The 17,729-nt window shown below is 37.8% G+C and overlaps 1 protein-coding gene across 6 annotated transcripts in view; it reads right to left on the bottom strand.

Annotated features, from left to right (window-relative positions):
- Positions 1–17,729, bottom strand: part of DAPK1 (death associated protein kinase 1) — a 257,163-nt gene that overhangs the window by 128,115 nt on the left and 111,319 nt on the right. For all 6 annotated transcript variants that reach the window (XM_069087981.1, XM_069087979.1, XM_069087980.1 and 3 more), the window contains exon 3: positions 2,106–2,327. In XM_069087981.1, coding sequence (XP_068944082.1) covers positions 2,106–2,327 — 222 coding nt within the window. The remainder of the gene's footprint in view (positions 1–2,105; positions 2,328–17,729) is intronic.

The following is a 17,729-nucleotide window of genomic DNA, read 5'->3' as shown; positions in this document are numbered from 1 at the left end:
AAACTTCTATTAAATCACTATTTTGTTTTTGCTGGACACTGTGTTCGATCCTCACAACAATGCTGAGAGGTAGGTGCTATTATCCCCATTTTAAGGCTGAGGAAACTGAAGCAAATGAAACAGACAGAAGTTAAATGATTTGTACTCTGTCCACTGCAGAACATTATATTATTATGGTCACTGTATTGGTTGGGTGAGATAAAGTGGTAGACTTGTGATTTCATTGGCACTAGGCACACTCTATCAATACAAGTTGATACTTGGATCAAATGAAATTATGTTTGTAAAGGATTTAGCATAGCACCTGGCACATAGAAATACTTATTCCATCATTTCTCTGCATTTTCTTAGAGCTTAGAACACTGAGAAGTCAAATGACTTGCCCAGGGTCACACAGTCACAGTACATGTTAGAGGCAGGATCTGAACCCAGGTTTTCTTGGCCCTGAGGCCAGTTCTCTATTCACTATACCACGATGACTCTCAAAAACATCCTAATATATGGCTTATACTTGATATACACAAATAGGGACAAATTCCACAACTGTCAAAACCTTCTTTTCACATCTCTTTTCCTTGAGGGAACATTAGCTCTGGTTCTTTAGCAGTGACAGAACTCAAAGGGAAAATCTTGTTCGCTTTTCCCTCCCACATTGAAAAAATATTTTAAAAATGTTCTAGCAGTAAGAATAGTAAGAAAACAAGAGACAGAGAGACAGACAAACAAAAGAAGATTGCACCCTGTGGGACTCATCTCAGTCCTCTATTCGAGTTCCTAATATTGACCAAACATGACTCTCTGCACAGAACCCTGGCACATCTCATTTGACTGCCTGGTGAGGTTTCCCTTGTTATCCAACGTCAGACCCCCACTTCTACCCTTTAGTTTCTTCTGCTGAGGTCAGGCCTGGTTGACCCTATCTCAGACCTGCTCTCTTCTTCTAACCTAGGGACTGCAGTAAGCAGGCTCCTTTGTTGTAATCTACATTACGTGTTAGCCAAAAATTGAGTTTTTTTCCATAAGAAGCCAGATATTTCCCCTCATTACTTAGGACCCATGTAAATTTTTTCATCTTATAAAAGAACTTTTCTTTCACCGTCTTAGCCAAATTCTCTTTTCTTCAGGGCATTGTGTTTATTCATATCCCTACTCAGTCTGTGCTAGGATTTGAACTGACATTCTTTTCAAAAGTCTTGTCTTTTTATCATCTAACACTTCTCCTTATTTTCATCATCACTCTCTCAATCATTTCTGTGGCATGAAATAGGATCACCTTTCCAAGCCTCAGGTTTCTTATCTATAACATAGAAGGGTGACGTCATAGAAGGTGATGCTCTCCAAGGTACCTAGGAGCTGTGAATCCTTCGCTCTATGAATATCACTGGAGGATACTCACAGTCATTACAGAACACTAAGCCCTGTCCTCTAGAATGGTTAAGGGAACAATGAGCAATGACACAATCATGTAGGAGATTGGGTAATAAGAGATAATTTAAATCAAGAAAGTAAATTACGGAGCGCATGGGCCATAACCAGTTACCAACATTGTATGTGTAGGGCTTAAGGAAATGAAGAAAATGCTTTCAGCCTCAAGTCCTATTGTAATATCTGAGTAACATCAGTCATGTTTACAATTCCCCTCTGCTAAACCTACTCCCATAATTAGCTCGCACTGTTTGAAGAGACCAAAAGCAGGGGAGTTTGCTTAGCTGGGTTTAAATTGTTTATATAGCAAAGGGGAGTTATGGGATGGGAGAAGGGAAAAAAAAAGAAAACAGGAATATATAATGAACAAGACGTAACCTGGAAAAGAATGAGCTGCCAAATTCCCAATCAGGTGGAAAACAGCATGTGATAAGACTTAGGTACAATCTGTTGAAATGTGAATCCACCCGTTTCCTGGCAGGCAGTCCACACCCTAGGTTTTTAAGTGTAAAGTAAATACAATTTCTGACCTGGGATAACAGAACATCTCTGAATGTCATTTCATTTAGACAGCTGTGGAGGAAGCTACATGCAGATCAGAGTCACACATTCACCCTCTCGACATAACCATTTGATTTTTCCACCCAACACTAGTGAAATCCCAACAAACAATGACTTACAGTTCCAAAATAAGAATGACATCAGTTTTGTTCTCATAAACATCATGTAAGGTGATCACATTCGGATGCTGGATCTCTTTCAATATGTTGACCTCTCGCTCGATATCTTCTCGACTCACTCCCCGCCGGCTGGATTTAGTCCTCCGTTTCTTAATGAATTTAGCAGCATATTGGAGGCCAGTACTTTTTTCACGGCATTTTTTCACAACTGCAAACTGTCCACTGAAAAAAAAGAATTAAAAACGGGAAAAAAACTTAATAAAATAAAATGAAACTTTTATATTTTCTAAGGAGATCTAAAGGGAGGAGGGAGAGAAAATAAATGCTGTAAATGAATGGAAAAATACAAATTTTAGTAAATTAATAAATTAAGTGATATACTGCTGCTTATTACACCTTAGCATCATTATAAGGAAAATTTCAGTACAAGCCCCAGGAGACCATGGACAATATTGAAAGATGTAGGTTTAGACAACAATATTGTTCTTAGTCTTCCATTTCTCAAGGGGACCAATGACATTACAAGGGATATCTTACCTTGTTCATGAAATAGGATTTAAAGGAGGCGGAGTTGCCCAAATTTATCAGGCTCTCTCTTACCTTCCTGAGTCATCAAAGTCTGTTAGCAAGACAAAAGTCAAGCTGACTGGTGACAGCCCAAGATGCAATGGAGGACCTTTGATTTCTGACCAAAATCTAAGGGCTCCACAGTATAGTTAAATGGATATGGCTGAACTCAAAGAGTAGACAGGAATAGTTTGTTGTCACCTTGGAAGTTCTCAAGTAGAGTGCCCTAGAGACCTGTGGTTAGTCCCGTGATGTTTAACTTTTTCACCAGTTATTGGAATGAATGTAGACATACCATGCTCTCAAGTATATAGATGACACAAAGCTAAGGGAAATAGATAACATAATGGATGACCATGGCAGGACTCAAAAAGATCTTGACAGGCTAGAATGTTGGACTGAATCTAATGAGATAAAACTTAATAGAGATAAGTGTAAGTTCAAAAAATAAAGTTCAAGAGAGTTGAAATACTAATTTGTCTGAAAAAGATCTTGGGTTTTAGCGGACTAAAAGCTCTATGCATTAACAGTGTGATTTAGTGACCAAAAAAAAAAAAATTGCAAATGCATTCTTAGGTTTCATCAAAAAGAGGCAGCAAATACAGGATTTAGGAAACAGAAAATCCTGCTATAAACTCTGCCCTAGAGAGAGTACAGTGTTCTCTGTGTGATAGCAAAGACATGAAAACAAAATTTGTCCCTAATAATTAGATTTTAGGAAGAACATAACAATCCCAAGAACATCCAAGAGGATGGTGAAGTGCCTTGACAAGATGCCTTATAAGAATGGGAGGTTTGTTTAATAAGAGGAGACATGGCAGCTTCAGCTATCTGAGGGGCTAGCTATCAAACGGATAAGGGATTAAACTAGTTCTCCCTAGCCCAGCAGGCAGAAATAAAGACAATGCAGAAAGGTAAGCTCAATATAAAGAAAAGCTTCTAATAATTAGAGGTGAAAAAAGTTAAGCGGGCTGGATTCCTGCTATCTGGGAATTAGTGAAGTTCTTCTCATTATTAGCCTTCAGACAAAAGATACATGAGTATTTGTCAGGGATGTTGTGCAGATTTTTATTCAGGTTTCTATTAGACGGACTTTGGAACCATTCACAATTTGAAATCCGGTGAAAGTATTTTTACTATTAATACAAAGAGTTAAGAACAGGCTTGGAGGAAGCTCCCAAATCTGTCACTTCTTCTAGAAAGCATAACCAGGTGTTTAAAAAGAAACCGTGCTGCATGCAGAGTCACTGCCAGCATCCATCTCTCTGCCTATTACATACAGCAGACTCAACCTCAACAAGTCCAAAAGAAAACTTCTGCCCCGCTTCCCTAGTTCTGTGAGGGCCCTCCCTTTTGGTTTTTTCATTCTCCCAGGTTCATCATCTCAGCATTTTCCTTGATGCCTCATCCCATGTGTCCATTCAGTGGCCAAATTCTGCCATTTATTTGCCCCTAGTTCCTTCTCTCCATTTGCTTGTCCACCATGAGTTCACCTAGACTAGTGCAATGGCTTCTTAACTGACTTTCCTGTCTCGAGTCTCTCCCCACTGACAGCCACCTTCCACACAGCAGTCTAAATAATTTTGATCTGACCACACCACTCCTTGTCTCAATATTATCTCTAGGATAAAATAGCCTCCATTGGACTCTGAAAGGCCTCACAGCCCAGCCCCAGCTTCTCTTTTCATCTTCGCTATACAGGCATACCTCATTTGATGGCACTTTGCTTTCTTGTGCTTCACAGATATTGTGTTCTTTACAGACTGAAGGTTTGTGACCTCCCTTGTGTTGAGCAAATCTCTCAGTCTCATTTTTCCAACAGCAAATATCAACATTGGGTCTCTGTGTCACATTTTGGTAATTCTGGCAATATTTGAAACTTTCTCATTCTTATCCTATTATGGTGATCTGTGATTAACAATTTTGATGTTACTATTATTGTAACTGTTTGGGGGCACCATGAACCACACCCGTAAGACAACAAACTTAATCGGTTGTGCCTGTTCTGACTCCTCCACCAATTGGCCTTTTCTGTCTCTCTCCCTCTCTCCTCAGACCTCTCTATTCTCTGAGACACAACAATATTGAAATTAGGCCAATTAATAACCCTATGATGCCCTCTAGGTGTTCAGGTAAAAGGAAGAATTCATCTATTTGGCAAATTTCACTGTCGCCTTATTTTAAGAAATTACCAGAGATACCCCAACCTTTAGCAACCACCACCCTGATCAGTCAGCAGCTATCAACACTGAGGCAAGACACCTCCATTAGCAAAAAGATTATGACTAGCTAAGGCTCAGATAACGGTTAGTATTTTTTAGTATTTAAAGTAATATTTAATTAAGATAGGCACAGTTTTTCAAAGTTATTATTGCACACTTAATAGATTACAATATAGTATAAATAAAATTTTTATACCTACTGGGAAACAAATTTGTGTGATTCACTTTATTATGTTTTTTATTGCGGTGGTCTGGAACCAAACCCACAACATGTGAAAGGTATTCTACCTATACAGAGGGGCAGCTAGATGGCGTGAAGGAGAGGGCTGGGCTTGAAACATGAAAGGTTTCCACTCTCAAGGACACCTAACAGACTCATAATAACTACTAGCATCAACATAGAGCTTTAAGGTTTTTTTAAAATACATATTATTTCTAATATTATCATTATCCCTGGTGTACAGATGAATAAACCAAGGCTGTTGATATGTTGAATGACTTATCCATCATCATACAACTAGAAAATGTCAGAGTAGAAGTAAAACTCAAGCCTTATTGTATTCAAAATCAGTCACTCTTCACCATATTTCATGCTTTTGTATATGAACAATAATAGCCTGTATTCTAATCATCTCAAATAGTCACGTGATTTGTGACTGCTTTCTTATAATAATTCAAAATTACTTTATTTATTTTTGCTGGGTGGAGAGAAAAGTGACCAGGAGAAGAATGCTAGCTTGACTATAAATCAAATTTGGTAAATATCCTAGGGAAATTGGCTTTTCAACACAAATATTTACGTTTCCTCTCTCTTCTCAAAGATGATATTAATAACTAAACCCAGCCCAGGATGAATTCTGCCCATGACAAAGGAGGTGAAATGGAACTGTGCTTGTTTCTAAAATGAGGTAGTATTTGTAAAAGCACTTAGCACAGCTCCTAACATAATAGGTGCTTAATAAATGCTTATGACCTTCCTCAGCTCTTTCCTACTCGTGGGTATTTTAAAGTGCTACAATATTCATTACAATCTCTCTTGTTTCATTCACATATTACTTTGAAGATGCTTTTAATCCAAAATTGTAGCACTTTGAACAACTATACTAAAGGGTCTAACCTTAAATCCCAGTTCCATAACAGTGTGTGTTTGCTTATGAAAACAAAATCAGGAGTTTGCACACTGTCAGACGTTTTGTTTTTGTTGATGGCAGCCTCCAGTGGCATAAAAACCCAAACAATTGCAAATTGTAGACTGAACATTCAAAAACCTTGTTAGTCAGAGAAATATGGAACTGAGCACACCTGTGAAAGCAAGCATTACCTGCCCGTTTCTTGTGTAATGACTCCCACCACTTCCTTTTCTAGTACATTAAATATCACGAAGCTTTCAGCATGAGAAATCCTAGTGCTTCAATTACCTCAAAGATTTCTCTCCCTCACCAACGTGGACGACAGGAAGTATAATGGTATGATGTTGGCATCTTGTGATGTATGTTACAAAAACACGATCATTTGGAAGGTGTGACCAGAAGTAACACCTTTTTGAGAGTGTCAAATTTAGGCGAAGCGAGGTAGCACAGTGAATAGAGCACCGTCCCTGGAGTCAAGAGGACCTGAATTCAAATCCGGCCTCAGACACTTGACACATTTACTAGCTGTGTGACTTTGGGCGAGTCACTTAACCCCAATTGCCCTCCAAAAAGCAAAAAAAAAAAAAGAGAGAGAGTGTAAAATATAAAAGACTTCATTAAACTTGCCAGTAAAACAATAATATTGGTTGAATTTCCATCAAATGGCTACATTACCTCCCATACATGCATACACATACACACACATTTAATTCTTTTTTTTTTTCTTTAGTTTTTTTTTGAGAGGGGAAGGCAGGGCAATCGGGGTTAAATGACTTGCCCAACGTCATAGGGCTAGTAAGTGTTAAGTATCTGAGACAGATTTGAACTCAGGTCCTCCTGACTCTATTCACTAGCCACACCCATTTTAATTCTTAATAAGGAGGAAAATGATGTAAGGGAGAGAAGGCTATAATTTAAGTAATGTGAAAATGATTCCAAGTGAAGGCAACTATAGGCAGGATAGGATTGTGGATAAAGCACTGGCCACAGAATCAGGAAGAAGTGGGTTTGAGCTCCTTCCCCAGCCTCCACCCCCCACCCCCACCCCCACCCCCAGATCCTTACTAGCTATATAAGGCTGGGCAAATTACCTATTTGCCTCTGTATCTTAGTCTCATAGAGGGCGATATGGAGGTGTTAGGCTCAAGGACCTCTAAGGTGCTCCCTTCCACCTCTAAATCAATGATCTAACAAACTTCTGAGCTGGATTTGATTTATACTCTTGCCTTAGGAGTAATTACTCTACCTTAGGAGAAATATTGAACAAATGACATTAAATAGCATTTTAAGGTTTCCAGTCTTATTTGACCCTCAAAATGAGCCTGAGTTTTAATCCTGCCCTTTATCCCTGGGGCAGGAAAAATCTATGTGATCTTGAACAAGTTATATAACCTTTCTAGGCCTGTTTCCTCATTGTGTAAAATGAGATTAAATTGGATGACCACTGAGATACCTGTCAATTCTAAATCTATGAGCCTGTGGCCCCTCAAAGCAAGGGCTCTGGGCACCATTAATCTTCATGTTATAGACAAGAAAAGTGAGGCTCAGAGTTTTTAACTGGCTTTCCTTCCTTTCTCACCATATCCGTACAATGCTGTCTCAGAATAAAGGAGCTGCCCTGCAATGACATAAAGAATACCAAACCTAGCCACAATGTGACCCCCAGATTCAGAAGCTTGAGTCACAAACTGAACCACGCCGAAAGGTACACAGGCATGCATCTGCACATGCAAACATGCCCCCAAAGGGCTTTATGTGTGCTTTCTCAGACACAGAACTAACTCACATCAATTATTTTCTCATCCGGACTAAGATGTGGTGACAGACTGGTGGGAGAACAAGTGCTTCTCTAATCACAGTAATTTGCTTTGTGATCCCATAATTCCTGTTGAATCGCTGGTTAATTACTGCTCCAAATTCACTCTTTTCTGAGCAATTGGCATTTTGCCTTCACTGTCTTTATTTGCACTCATTTTCCACAGTGGCATCTGACCATGCTCAGCTCCTCTCCACACTCCCCCAAAAAACAATTAAAATGAAAATTCTGTGAGGTATTTCCAAGTCCCGGGCTACCCACTAACCACACATGGTGTGACAATGATAGGGCTCTGAGGATGAACTAAGATACACACAGGGAAATCAAAACATCAAAAAGAAAAGAAACCCAAGCCCTAAGCACCATATGCCCACCCCAGAGCTTTTCTTTGCTGTTGCAATTTCCCTTTGTAAATACGGTGAATTGAAACAGTAATTAGCATGAATACAGATGGCTGTAACTGCTGTCAAGTCTGCTATTTGGGCAGAGAAATGTGATTGCTTTTGAGAGAAACCCAGAATTATTACCTTTTATTTATGCCATTTAAAGTTGACACTGAAACACTTATAACACTATAAAATTATTCACTGTTATAATTATGATGATAATTTACCTATTTAAATGCTTGAAACTGAGATCTGCTTACCATTCTACAATATTTATTAAACACCTACTGTGTACCAGGCACAAGACAACAAAAATGAGATATGTAAATTTTAAAAAACAATAACAAAATCACACAGAAAAACTAAATTTACAAAGTAAACGAGGGAGAGACTGGGAAAGAATTCCTTTAGAAGGGAGAAAATTCGGAGGGGGGGGAGGGCAACCTGTACAAAGGCATAGTATTTGGGATGTGGGATGTCACCTTGAAGACATATAGATGAGACTGGCTAGAATAAGAGAAAAAAAATAAGACAGATAGGTAGAGATGTTGATAGAGCAATTAGAGCACCAGGCCTGGAATCAGGAAGACTTGAGTTAATAGCCAGATTCAGACACTTACTGTGTACAAGCACTTAACTCTGTTTGCCTCAGTTTCTTCATCTGTAAAATGAGTTGGAGAAGGAAATGGTAAGTCACTTAGTATCTTTGCCCAGAAAATCCCAAATAGGGTCACAAAGACTAGGAAATGACTGAACAACATGAAAGAAGACTCTAAAGATAGGCTGCAGCCAGATTGGGAAGGGTTCAGACTGCCAAACAGAGAAAGTCTTAGATTTTACCCCAAGACAAAAGAAAGCAAAAGGAAGTTTCTTGAGCAGGGAAGTGCTGTATTTTAGAAAAGTCAATCTGGCAGCTTTATGGGTAATAAATGGGAGAGGAGAGAAAGAAAGCAGGGAAACTATGTCAAAGATTAGCTGAAAAAGAGAAAGACTGGAGTAGGGAAAGTAATTAGGAAGCCATTTCATAAGTCCAGGTAAGAGATGATGAGGTCCTGAACCAAGGTGCCAGTGGACCCAAGGGGAGAGGGATGTGGAAGCCTGTGAAAGCAGAAGAAATAAGATTTGGCAACTGATTAGATGTGAGGAAGAGGGAAGAGTCAAGGCTAATGATGAGGGTGTGACTGGAAGGATGACAGCACCCTCAACAGTAAGAGAGAAACCTGGAATATGGGTGGAGTTAGGGGGAATGATAATGTCCCTTCCTCTTATTCTTTCTCAATCCTCTGTTTGGTAAATGGTTTTCAAACTCCCTCAGCTGTAGCTATTTTCTCCAAAGTTAACAAGGACCTCTTAAATGCCAAATTTGATTGTGAAGGCTGACCCCTCTACATATACCATTGATCTCATCTCCCGTCTTCTCCAGAAAATTCTCCCCATGATACTTCATCTCTCTTGAGTCTTCAATAACTCCCTATCTACTGATCCATTTTCTACTGACTACAAACATTACCACGTCTCCTTTCCAAAAATAAAAACAACCAAAAATACAAAAATTACTCACTAGATCCTGCTGTCTTTTCAAACTATCATTCTATCCCTATACCCTTCACAAACTCCAAGAAAAAAACTGTCTGTGACTGCTCTCTCAAATTCCTCCCCTCTCATTATCTATACTTTTGCAATCCTGCTTCCAACTTTAGCAACTGAAATTCTTACTGACACATAGTAGGGATTTTAAATGCTCATTGATTAATACCCTTTCATTGGGGTCATTGGAATAATTTCATCTTATGTAATGCTTCAAACATATGAGCAATAATGTCTGGAAAATCTGAAAAAGTACTGGAATGTGGGTAGAGGGTGTACTTTTTTTCTTAAAAGAAACACCTATTTGGAAGAATTTTATGAGAAAATGTTCAAATTAAGCCTAAACAAGAGAGTTCAATTAACACTGAGCTTGTCCCTTTCTTCTCTGGCCTGAACTTATTCCTGCACTGTGTACCAGAAGTAAGGTCCAATCTCCTTCCGTCACGTGTTTTGGTTTCATGGTTTGATGGATAAGTGCCACATGAGATGGGAAAGCAAGGAAGGGTGGGGATCTCCAGCCCTTGAGGGAGGATCCATAGCAATGAGATCTGAGATCCACCAAAGGATAAATATGTAGAAGGAGGAAAAACTGCTTGTGTTTTCCCAAGAACTCAGATTCCTGCTTTTTAACCATCTGACACACTTAGAAGACTGTTGCTGCCAGTGCAGTTGATACAGTCATTAGGCATCTGTGATGGGATGGACTAGGATGTATCCTAGTCTAGACACTGAACTCATGCTAGAGTAGAGAATACCTTATTGTGGTTTCTTCCTCTATGCTTTGTAAGAACTATGGATACAGTACTCAAAGAAGCAGTTTTTGTCTGAAAAAGAATTCTTTTTCATTGAAGTCACAGCTAAATTCTTTCCTGTTATTTTCCTAGATCTGCCACCTTAACTTACAGCTAGAAGAGAACTTACCTAGAAGAGGAAAGGACATTTGGTGAAGTAGGGGACTGAGGTAAGAACACAGAGGGTCAATTCAGGGCAAGATGAAACTGGCAGGAAAATTCATTGCTGGAGTTACCTGAAGGGAGAGACTTAGATAACAGTGAAAGAGGATAAGTTAAAAAGAAACCAGAGCCACTGGGCCACCTCTGGTATTCCCCCAATGGAAGCAAAACTTCCTGGATGACTGCCATTCAGGCTGACCTCTTCCAAGCAGGTTGATGCTATCCTGAACCTTATTATCAGAGCCAACGAAGCACCATAAAGTCAGTGGGTGAAAAAGAAATACAGAAATCTCGGAGAATGAGATTTCTAGGACTTAACTAGACAGTGCAGGAAATACAAATTACAAACAACTTCTGTTTCTATGAGTGAAGTGGATTACTGCCAGAAAAAGGAATTCCAAGAACCAGGAATTATCTCAAGTCAACACAGTTTTGGTTTCTGAGAAGGTCTAAACTTTGAATTCAATGACTTTGGAACACAAATACTTCAACTCAATTTAGTTAGCAATGTAATAAAAACAAATAAAAGGTATAGGGCTAAGAAAAAAGCAAATGTACTTTTTGCTTTCTGCAGTTGATATGATTATTTATCTAGAAAAACCCAAATAGCCATGTTAAAATTAACTAAAATAATCAACAACTTTATATCCTGCAAAGTTGCAGGGAAGATATAAAATAAACTCACATAAATCATCAGCATTTCTATATACTACCAATACAACTGAGCAGGATGAGACAGAGAAATTCATTTAATTCAGTTGAGATTTATTGTGTTTCTTGTATGCAGAACCCTGAGCTAAAATGACTGTTATGTAAAGTTTGGTTAAAAAGGATCTCTGCCTTCATGGGTACTAGTCTAGGAGGCATTAAAAAAAAGTTATTTTTTATTATATGTATCTTTTGACATTTTTATCTAATTGTGAGAAACAGCTAATTTTCAAAATGGACAAATAAACATTTAAAGATATGGTAAATTCTTCTACCCAAAAGTAAATAAACTAAACACACATACACACACACATCCCTATACCTTCTGGGCTGAGGAAGGGACACAACTGCACTGGACCTTCAGAAATTAATGGATTTAAATATGAAACAATTTTTCAGCAAACAAATAAAATTAGAACATACTTTAAAAATTTGCAATGACTAAAGTTGAAACGGGTATGGGAGAAAATATGGGAGAGAGCAGATCAGAGGTGGGGATATCCTGTGGGACTGCTGTTTTGGGGGGATGGGTGGGGGAAAAACGGGGAGAAAATTTGTAACTCAAAATCTGGCGGAAACGAACGATGTAAATCAGAAGTTAATAAAGCATTTAAAAAAATTTTTTTGCAATGATTGATAAAGACCAAAAATCAAAGCTAACAAGAATAAACACCTGAAGAAAAGAACAATTTCAAGGTACAAGAATCTCACATCTAAGGAATATGTGGCAGAATCCCATGAGGAAGCTGATGGTATCATGACAAACTCTGTGAAGTTCTCAGAAAGAAAAACTGCAAGAACCCCAGGATAGTGCAGAAGAACAATCAAAGAATTGGGAGAAAATATCAAAGATATTAGGACAGAAATCAGAATTTTCAAGCTGAAATCTTGGTTTTAATGGATGAGAGAAATTATGGAAAAAAGGGCAGACATTCTGCAGAACAAGCAAGATATCTGAAAAAAAGAAAAAGAATTGAAATGCAAAATTTTGGAGGTAGAGCTTTAAAAAAAAACCCCAATACCAATGACATCAAAAACTATCAAAAATCAGAGACAAGTAGACATTCTACCAAACACCTTTTGTGGTACAAATATGATTTTGATACCCAAACTGGGATAAGACTAAATGTAGAAAAAGAACTACAAAACAATGTTACAAAAAGAACTACAAAACAATGTTACAATGTTATAATGAAAAAAATTAGCAATAATATCTTCAAAGAAGACTATAGAAATAAATAATTTGCTATGATCAAGTTAGATTCATACCAGGGATACAAGAGCAATAATAAAAATTATAATTTATCATATAAACAAAAACACAAAAGTATATAAAGAGATGCATAAGAAATTTATGACAGAATACCAATCTTATTTCAGTTAGAAACCCTTAAAACATAATATAAAATATAAAGAAAACCTTAAAAACATATGTATGGAAGGCTCAAAAGCATATATTTTTGAGGGGGAGGGAGGAACGCCGGGCAATTGGGATTAAGTGACTTGCCCAAGGTCACACGAATAGTAAGTATCTAAGGTCGGATTTGAACTCAGGCTCCTGATTCCAGGGCTGGTGCTCTATTCACTGTGCCACCTAACCATCCCAAAAGCATATATTTTTAAACCAAAAACAAGGATAGTCTACAATGTAATAACACTACAAAAGATTTTTTTTTAAAGCAATCGGGGTTAAGTAACTTGCAAGGTTACACGGCCAGTTATTTCTGGGTGTGGTGATGAGTATCTGAGCCTGGGATTTGATCCAGGTCATCCCGACACTGAAGCCAGTGCTCTTACTCACTGAGCCACCTGGCTGCCCCTGAGCAATTGGGGTTAAGTAACTTGCTCAAGGTTACAAAGCCAGGTGTTTCTGGGTGGGTGCTAAGTGTCTGAGCCCGGGATTTGATCTCCAGGTCATACTGACACTGGAGCCAGTGCTCTTACTCGCTGTGCTACTTGGCTGCCCCTACAAAAGATTTTCTAGTACAAACAGGAATAAGTATGGCCTCCTCTTCCCACTATTATTTGATATAGTTCTAGACATACCAGCTACAGCAATAAGACAAGAAAACAGAAGCAAAGTCAAAGGAGAGACAAAATTATCCCCATTCACAACTGACAAGAAAGAATACTTAAAAAAAATCCCATAGTATCAGCAAAGAAACTAAATGATATGATTATTTGCTTTAGCAAGGTTTGAAGATACAAAATAGATCCACATAAATCATAAGTTTGTATGTAACAATAATAAAAAAACCTGGAAGAAACAATATTAGGAAAAATCCATTCCAAATAACCACAAAATGCATTACAAAATCTGGGCATTAAGCTGCCAATGCATGTACAGTAGTTATATAAACACAACTATAAAATTTTCTTTACAGAAATAAAGGATTCAAAGAAGCAGAGAGATGCTTATTGCTTTAGGATGGACCATAACAGCTTCACAAAAAAATGAGAATACTATCCATATGTATTTACATATTTAATGTTATGCCAATCAAATTATTGAAGAGATATTTTACAGAACTAGACAAAATCATAACAAGATTCCCTTGGAAAAGAACAGAAGTCTTGGACTCTCATGGGAAATGAGAACAATCACTAAGAAAAAGTATGAATTGACAGACTTCCAACTATATCATAAAGGAATAGTCATCGAAACTTTTGCATTTGGTTGAACAACTACCTAGTTCAACAACAGCAACAGGAAATCAGTGGAACAGATTAGACAAGCAAAAACTGAAAGAACCCAACAAGTTGCCCAATGTTTGATAAACCCAAGAATATGTTACTGGGGGTGGCTGCAGAGCTTAGTGTTGCCTCCTTCCAACCACTGCCGCCACCGTTTCTGCTTGCTGCCAAATCTTGGATGTTTGTCTCCTGTCTCTCTATGGTCAGCATGCAGCCCATCTCAGGTTCTGGCTACCACCTTTGGCACTGACTTATTTCAGTACCACTGAAAGCTCCCCTAAGTGCTTGATTTGCAGCTTCCTTCTAGTTCCTAGCAAAAAGTACCTGTTATCCTGTTACCATCAATGCCAAAGTCTTAGGCCCAGGGTAGTAAGAGAGATTCATTTCCCCATAGGACATGCCTGCTACATTTCATATTCAGTACTTCCATCAAGGACTCTAACAGACATGTGGAAATACTTGAATAAAATGCTATATGATACATTTGGAAACATTAAGGCCATATTACAAATATTTTCTTTTGGAGTTGAAAAGTAATGGGGCTATGCTGATTCGACACCATGTCAGGTATTCCAAAAACAGACTTAGCAGCAATGCTTAGCTTAAAAATTGCTTCTAACATTTTGCCTTTAGACTCTTTAATCTCAATTCTATTTCCCAGTCATCTAAAACAGAGTATATCAATGAAAGAGAGAAACAATTATGTGCAGTTTCTTCATAGCAGACCAAAAATGTTAATTTAGAAAAAGTCTAGTGAGATGGTTTAAATTCTTAAATAAAGTTCTAGGATTAGGTTGCTTGGGCCAATTGAACATCATTTGGCCTTTGCTAAGTGTTCTATTTAGGTACTCAGAAAGGTGAAAAAGGAGATGAGAAAATTTTTTGACCCTTTATGCCTATGACCAGTTTGGAAGCCAAATTTTAATATATGAAGATTCCATCCTTAGAATAATAATATGTTGCCATTCAGATATAAATAGCCTGTGATAGCTGGGGGTAAAAGTAACACTATTTTACAACTGCTTTTGACTAGTCTTTTCTCACATAGCTCTGTTAAAGAAATTCTGAAATTGCAGACTAGTTTCTTCATAACTATTGACTATTAAAATCTGCTGCATTAAATATTCTTTGTTATATGGGAATGGTTAAGGGAGGGGAAGGGAAGGAGGAATTAAAGAGAGAAAATTGATATAAAAACAATAGAATATCAATAAAATTAATTTTAAAACTTTTTTCTAAGGGATGGATCTCTGGAAAAGGAAGGAGGGAGGATATAAGGGAAAATGTAGGTGATGAAATAGCAAAAGGAATCAATAAAATCTATTTAAAAAATAAAAACTATTGCGATGCTCCCTCCCAAAAAACTTATGTCCACCATCATCTTGGGCAACAGAAATAGTCAGCAATGACCTCTGAGACCTGAAAGATCTTGAGATTCTAGCATACACAATTTAAGTGTGCTGAGAATAGATTGGCTGCAGGATATTGTGACTTTTACTATGTCTTTTGGGGGTAAAATATTTATCAGTAAGTCAGTAAACACATATTTAATAAGAATTTACTATGTTCCAGACATTGTACTAGGCAAGGATGAAGAAGAAACAAGGGGATTTACTAGCCGTGTGATCTTGGGCAAGTCATATAACCCCAATTGCCCTGCCTTTCCCCCTCCAAAAAGCAAAAAAAGAATAAACTAGGGAGACTGAGAAAGAATGGTCTGAGAGATAGAAGAAGCTAGGGGAAAGTAGTGTCAGGAAAACTGAGAAAAGTATAGTACCCAGGAGCAAAAGGGGATCAACAGGGTCAAATGTTGCAGATGGATTAAGAAGCATAAGGACTGAGGAAAGACCCTTAGACCTGGCATATTAACAGATCACTGTTAAGTTTGTAGAGTGTAGTTTTAGCTACAGTTTAGATTACAGAAGGTTTAAAAGAGAGTGAGAGGAGAAGAAACAGTGACACCTAAGGCAGAAGACTTTTTCAAGGAGTATAACCATAAAGGAGAGTAAGGATATAGGATGAAAGGTAGTGGGGATAGTTGGACCAAATGAATGATTTGTTTTCAGGGTGGGGGGGGTAGTGCCAATGCAATATTCACAGCATCAATGGCTACTGTAAATATGCTGGCATGATTCTTAATCACAAAATATCACAGACTCTCTATAGAGAAGACAGAAGTAAAACATTTATTTAGATACCAGAAAACCAAATTCAAATACCAGGAAACCAGATCCATCATAGCAACATAGAAGTTAATAACCACAGCACAGCATGAAGGCACACCATCTATTAGCCTTCCCACAAACTAACATTTACTCACAAGCCTAGCTGTCTCCTTGGGTGCATCCTCTCCTCCCTCCATCTCTAATTACTCTGACTCCCAGCTTCTTGTGGGCTCTGCTCCACCCTTCAGCAAACTCTTCCCACCACAGGCTCCACATGATTACATTCTGTCTATTAGGGGGCAGGGAAAATTTTCAAATTCCCTTAGGCTTATTAAGGGGCAGGGAAGATCTTAAAATTACCATTACCATTATGTGGGAGGAGGACATGGACCATTTCTACTTTTATTTCCTCCCCAAGATGGCATAAAATCCAGTATAGGCTCTACATATAAATTCTTATTAAATGTACTTTCACATTAGTCATGTTGTATAGAAGAATTGGAATGAATGGGAAGAACCATTAGAAAGAAAAATCAAACAAACAAACAAAAAAAGATTGCAAATAAGTATGCTTCAATCTGCATTCAGACTCCATATTTCATTCTCTGGATGTGGATGGCATTTTCCATCAGGAGTCTTTTGGAATTGTTTTAGGTCTTTGTGTTGCTGAGAAGAACTAAGTCTTTCAAAGTCTGTCACTGCACAATGTGGTTGTCACTATGTACAATGTTCTCCTGGTTGGGCACACTTCACCCAGTATCAGTTCATATGTCTTTCCAGGTTTTTCTGAAGTCTGCCTGTTCATTATTTCTTACAGCACAATAGTATTCCATTACATTTCTATACCACAACTTGTTCAGCCATTCCCCAACTGATGGACATCTCCTCAATTTCCAGTTCTTGGCCACCACAAAAAGAGCTGCTACAAATATTTTTTGTACATGTGGGTCCTTTTCCTGTTTTTATAATCTCTTTGGGATATAGCCCTAGAAGTGGTATTTCTGGGTCAAAAGCTATTTTTATAGCCCTTTGGGCATAATTCCAAATTACCCTCCAGAATGGCTGGATCAGTTTACAACTCCACCAACAATGAATTAGTGTTCCAATTTTCCCATATCTTCTTCAACATTTATCGTTTTCCTGTTTTGTCATGTAAGTCAATCTTATAAGTATGATAGGAAAAAAAACTAAGAGTTTTCCCCCCCTTTTAAAAAATTAAATAATTTATTTTTTGTTTTCAACATTTGCTTTTATAAATTTTAAATTTTCTCTCTCTCCCCAAAAAAACTTGCAATCTGATGAGTTCTACACACACATTCCTATCAAACACATTTTCACATTAGTTGAACATATGTTGCACAGAAGAATTATAACAAATGAGAAAAACTATGAGAAA

This window comes from Petaurus breviceps, unplaced genomic scaffold (assembly GCF_028583685.1).
Source record: "Petaurus breviceps papuanus isolate PSGF00001 unplaced genomic scaffold, PetGlider_PUasm1.0 183, whole genome shotgun sequence".
NCBI classification, from domain to species: Eukaryota; Metazoa; Chordata; class Mammalia; order Diprotodontia; family Petauridae; genus Petaurus; species Petaurus breviceps.
Note: the sequence above shows the minus strand (reverse complement) of the source record. Positions and strands in the feature narration are given on the sequence as shown.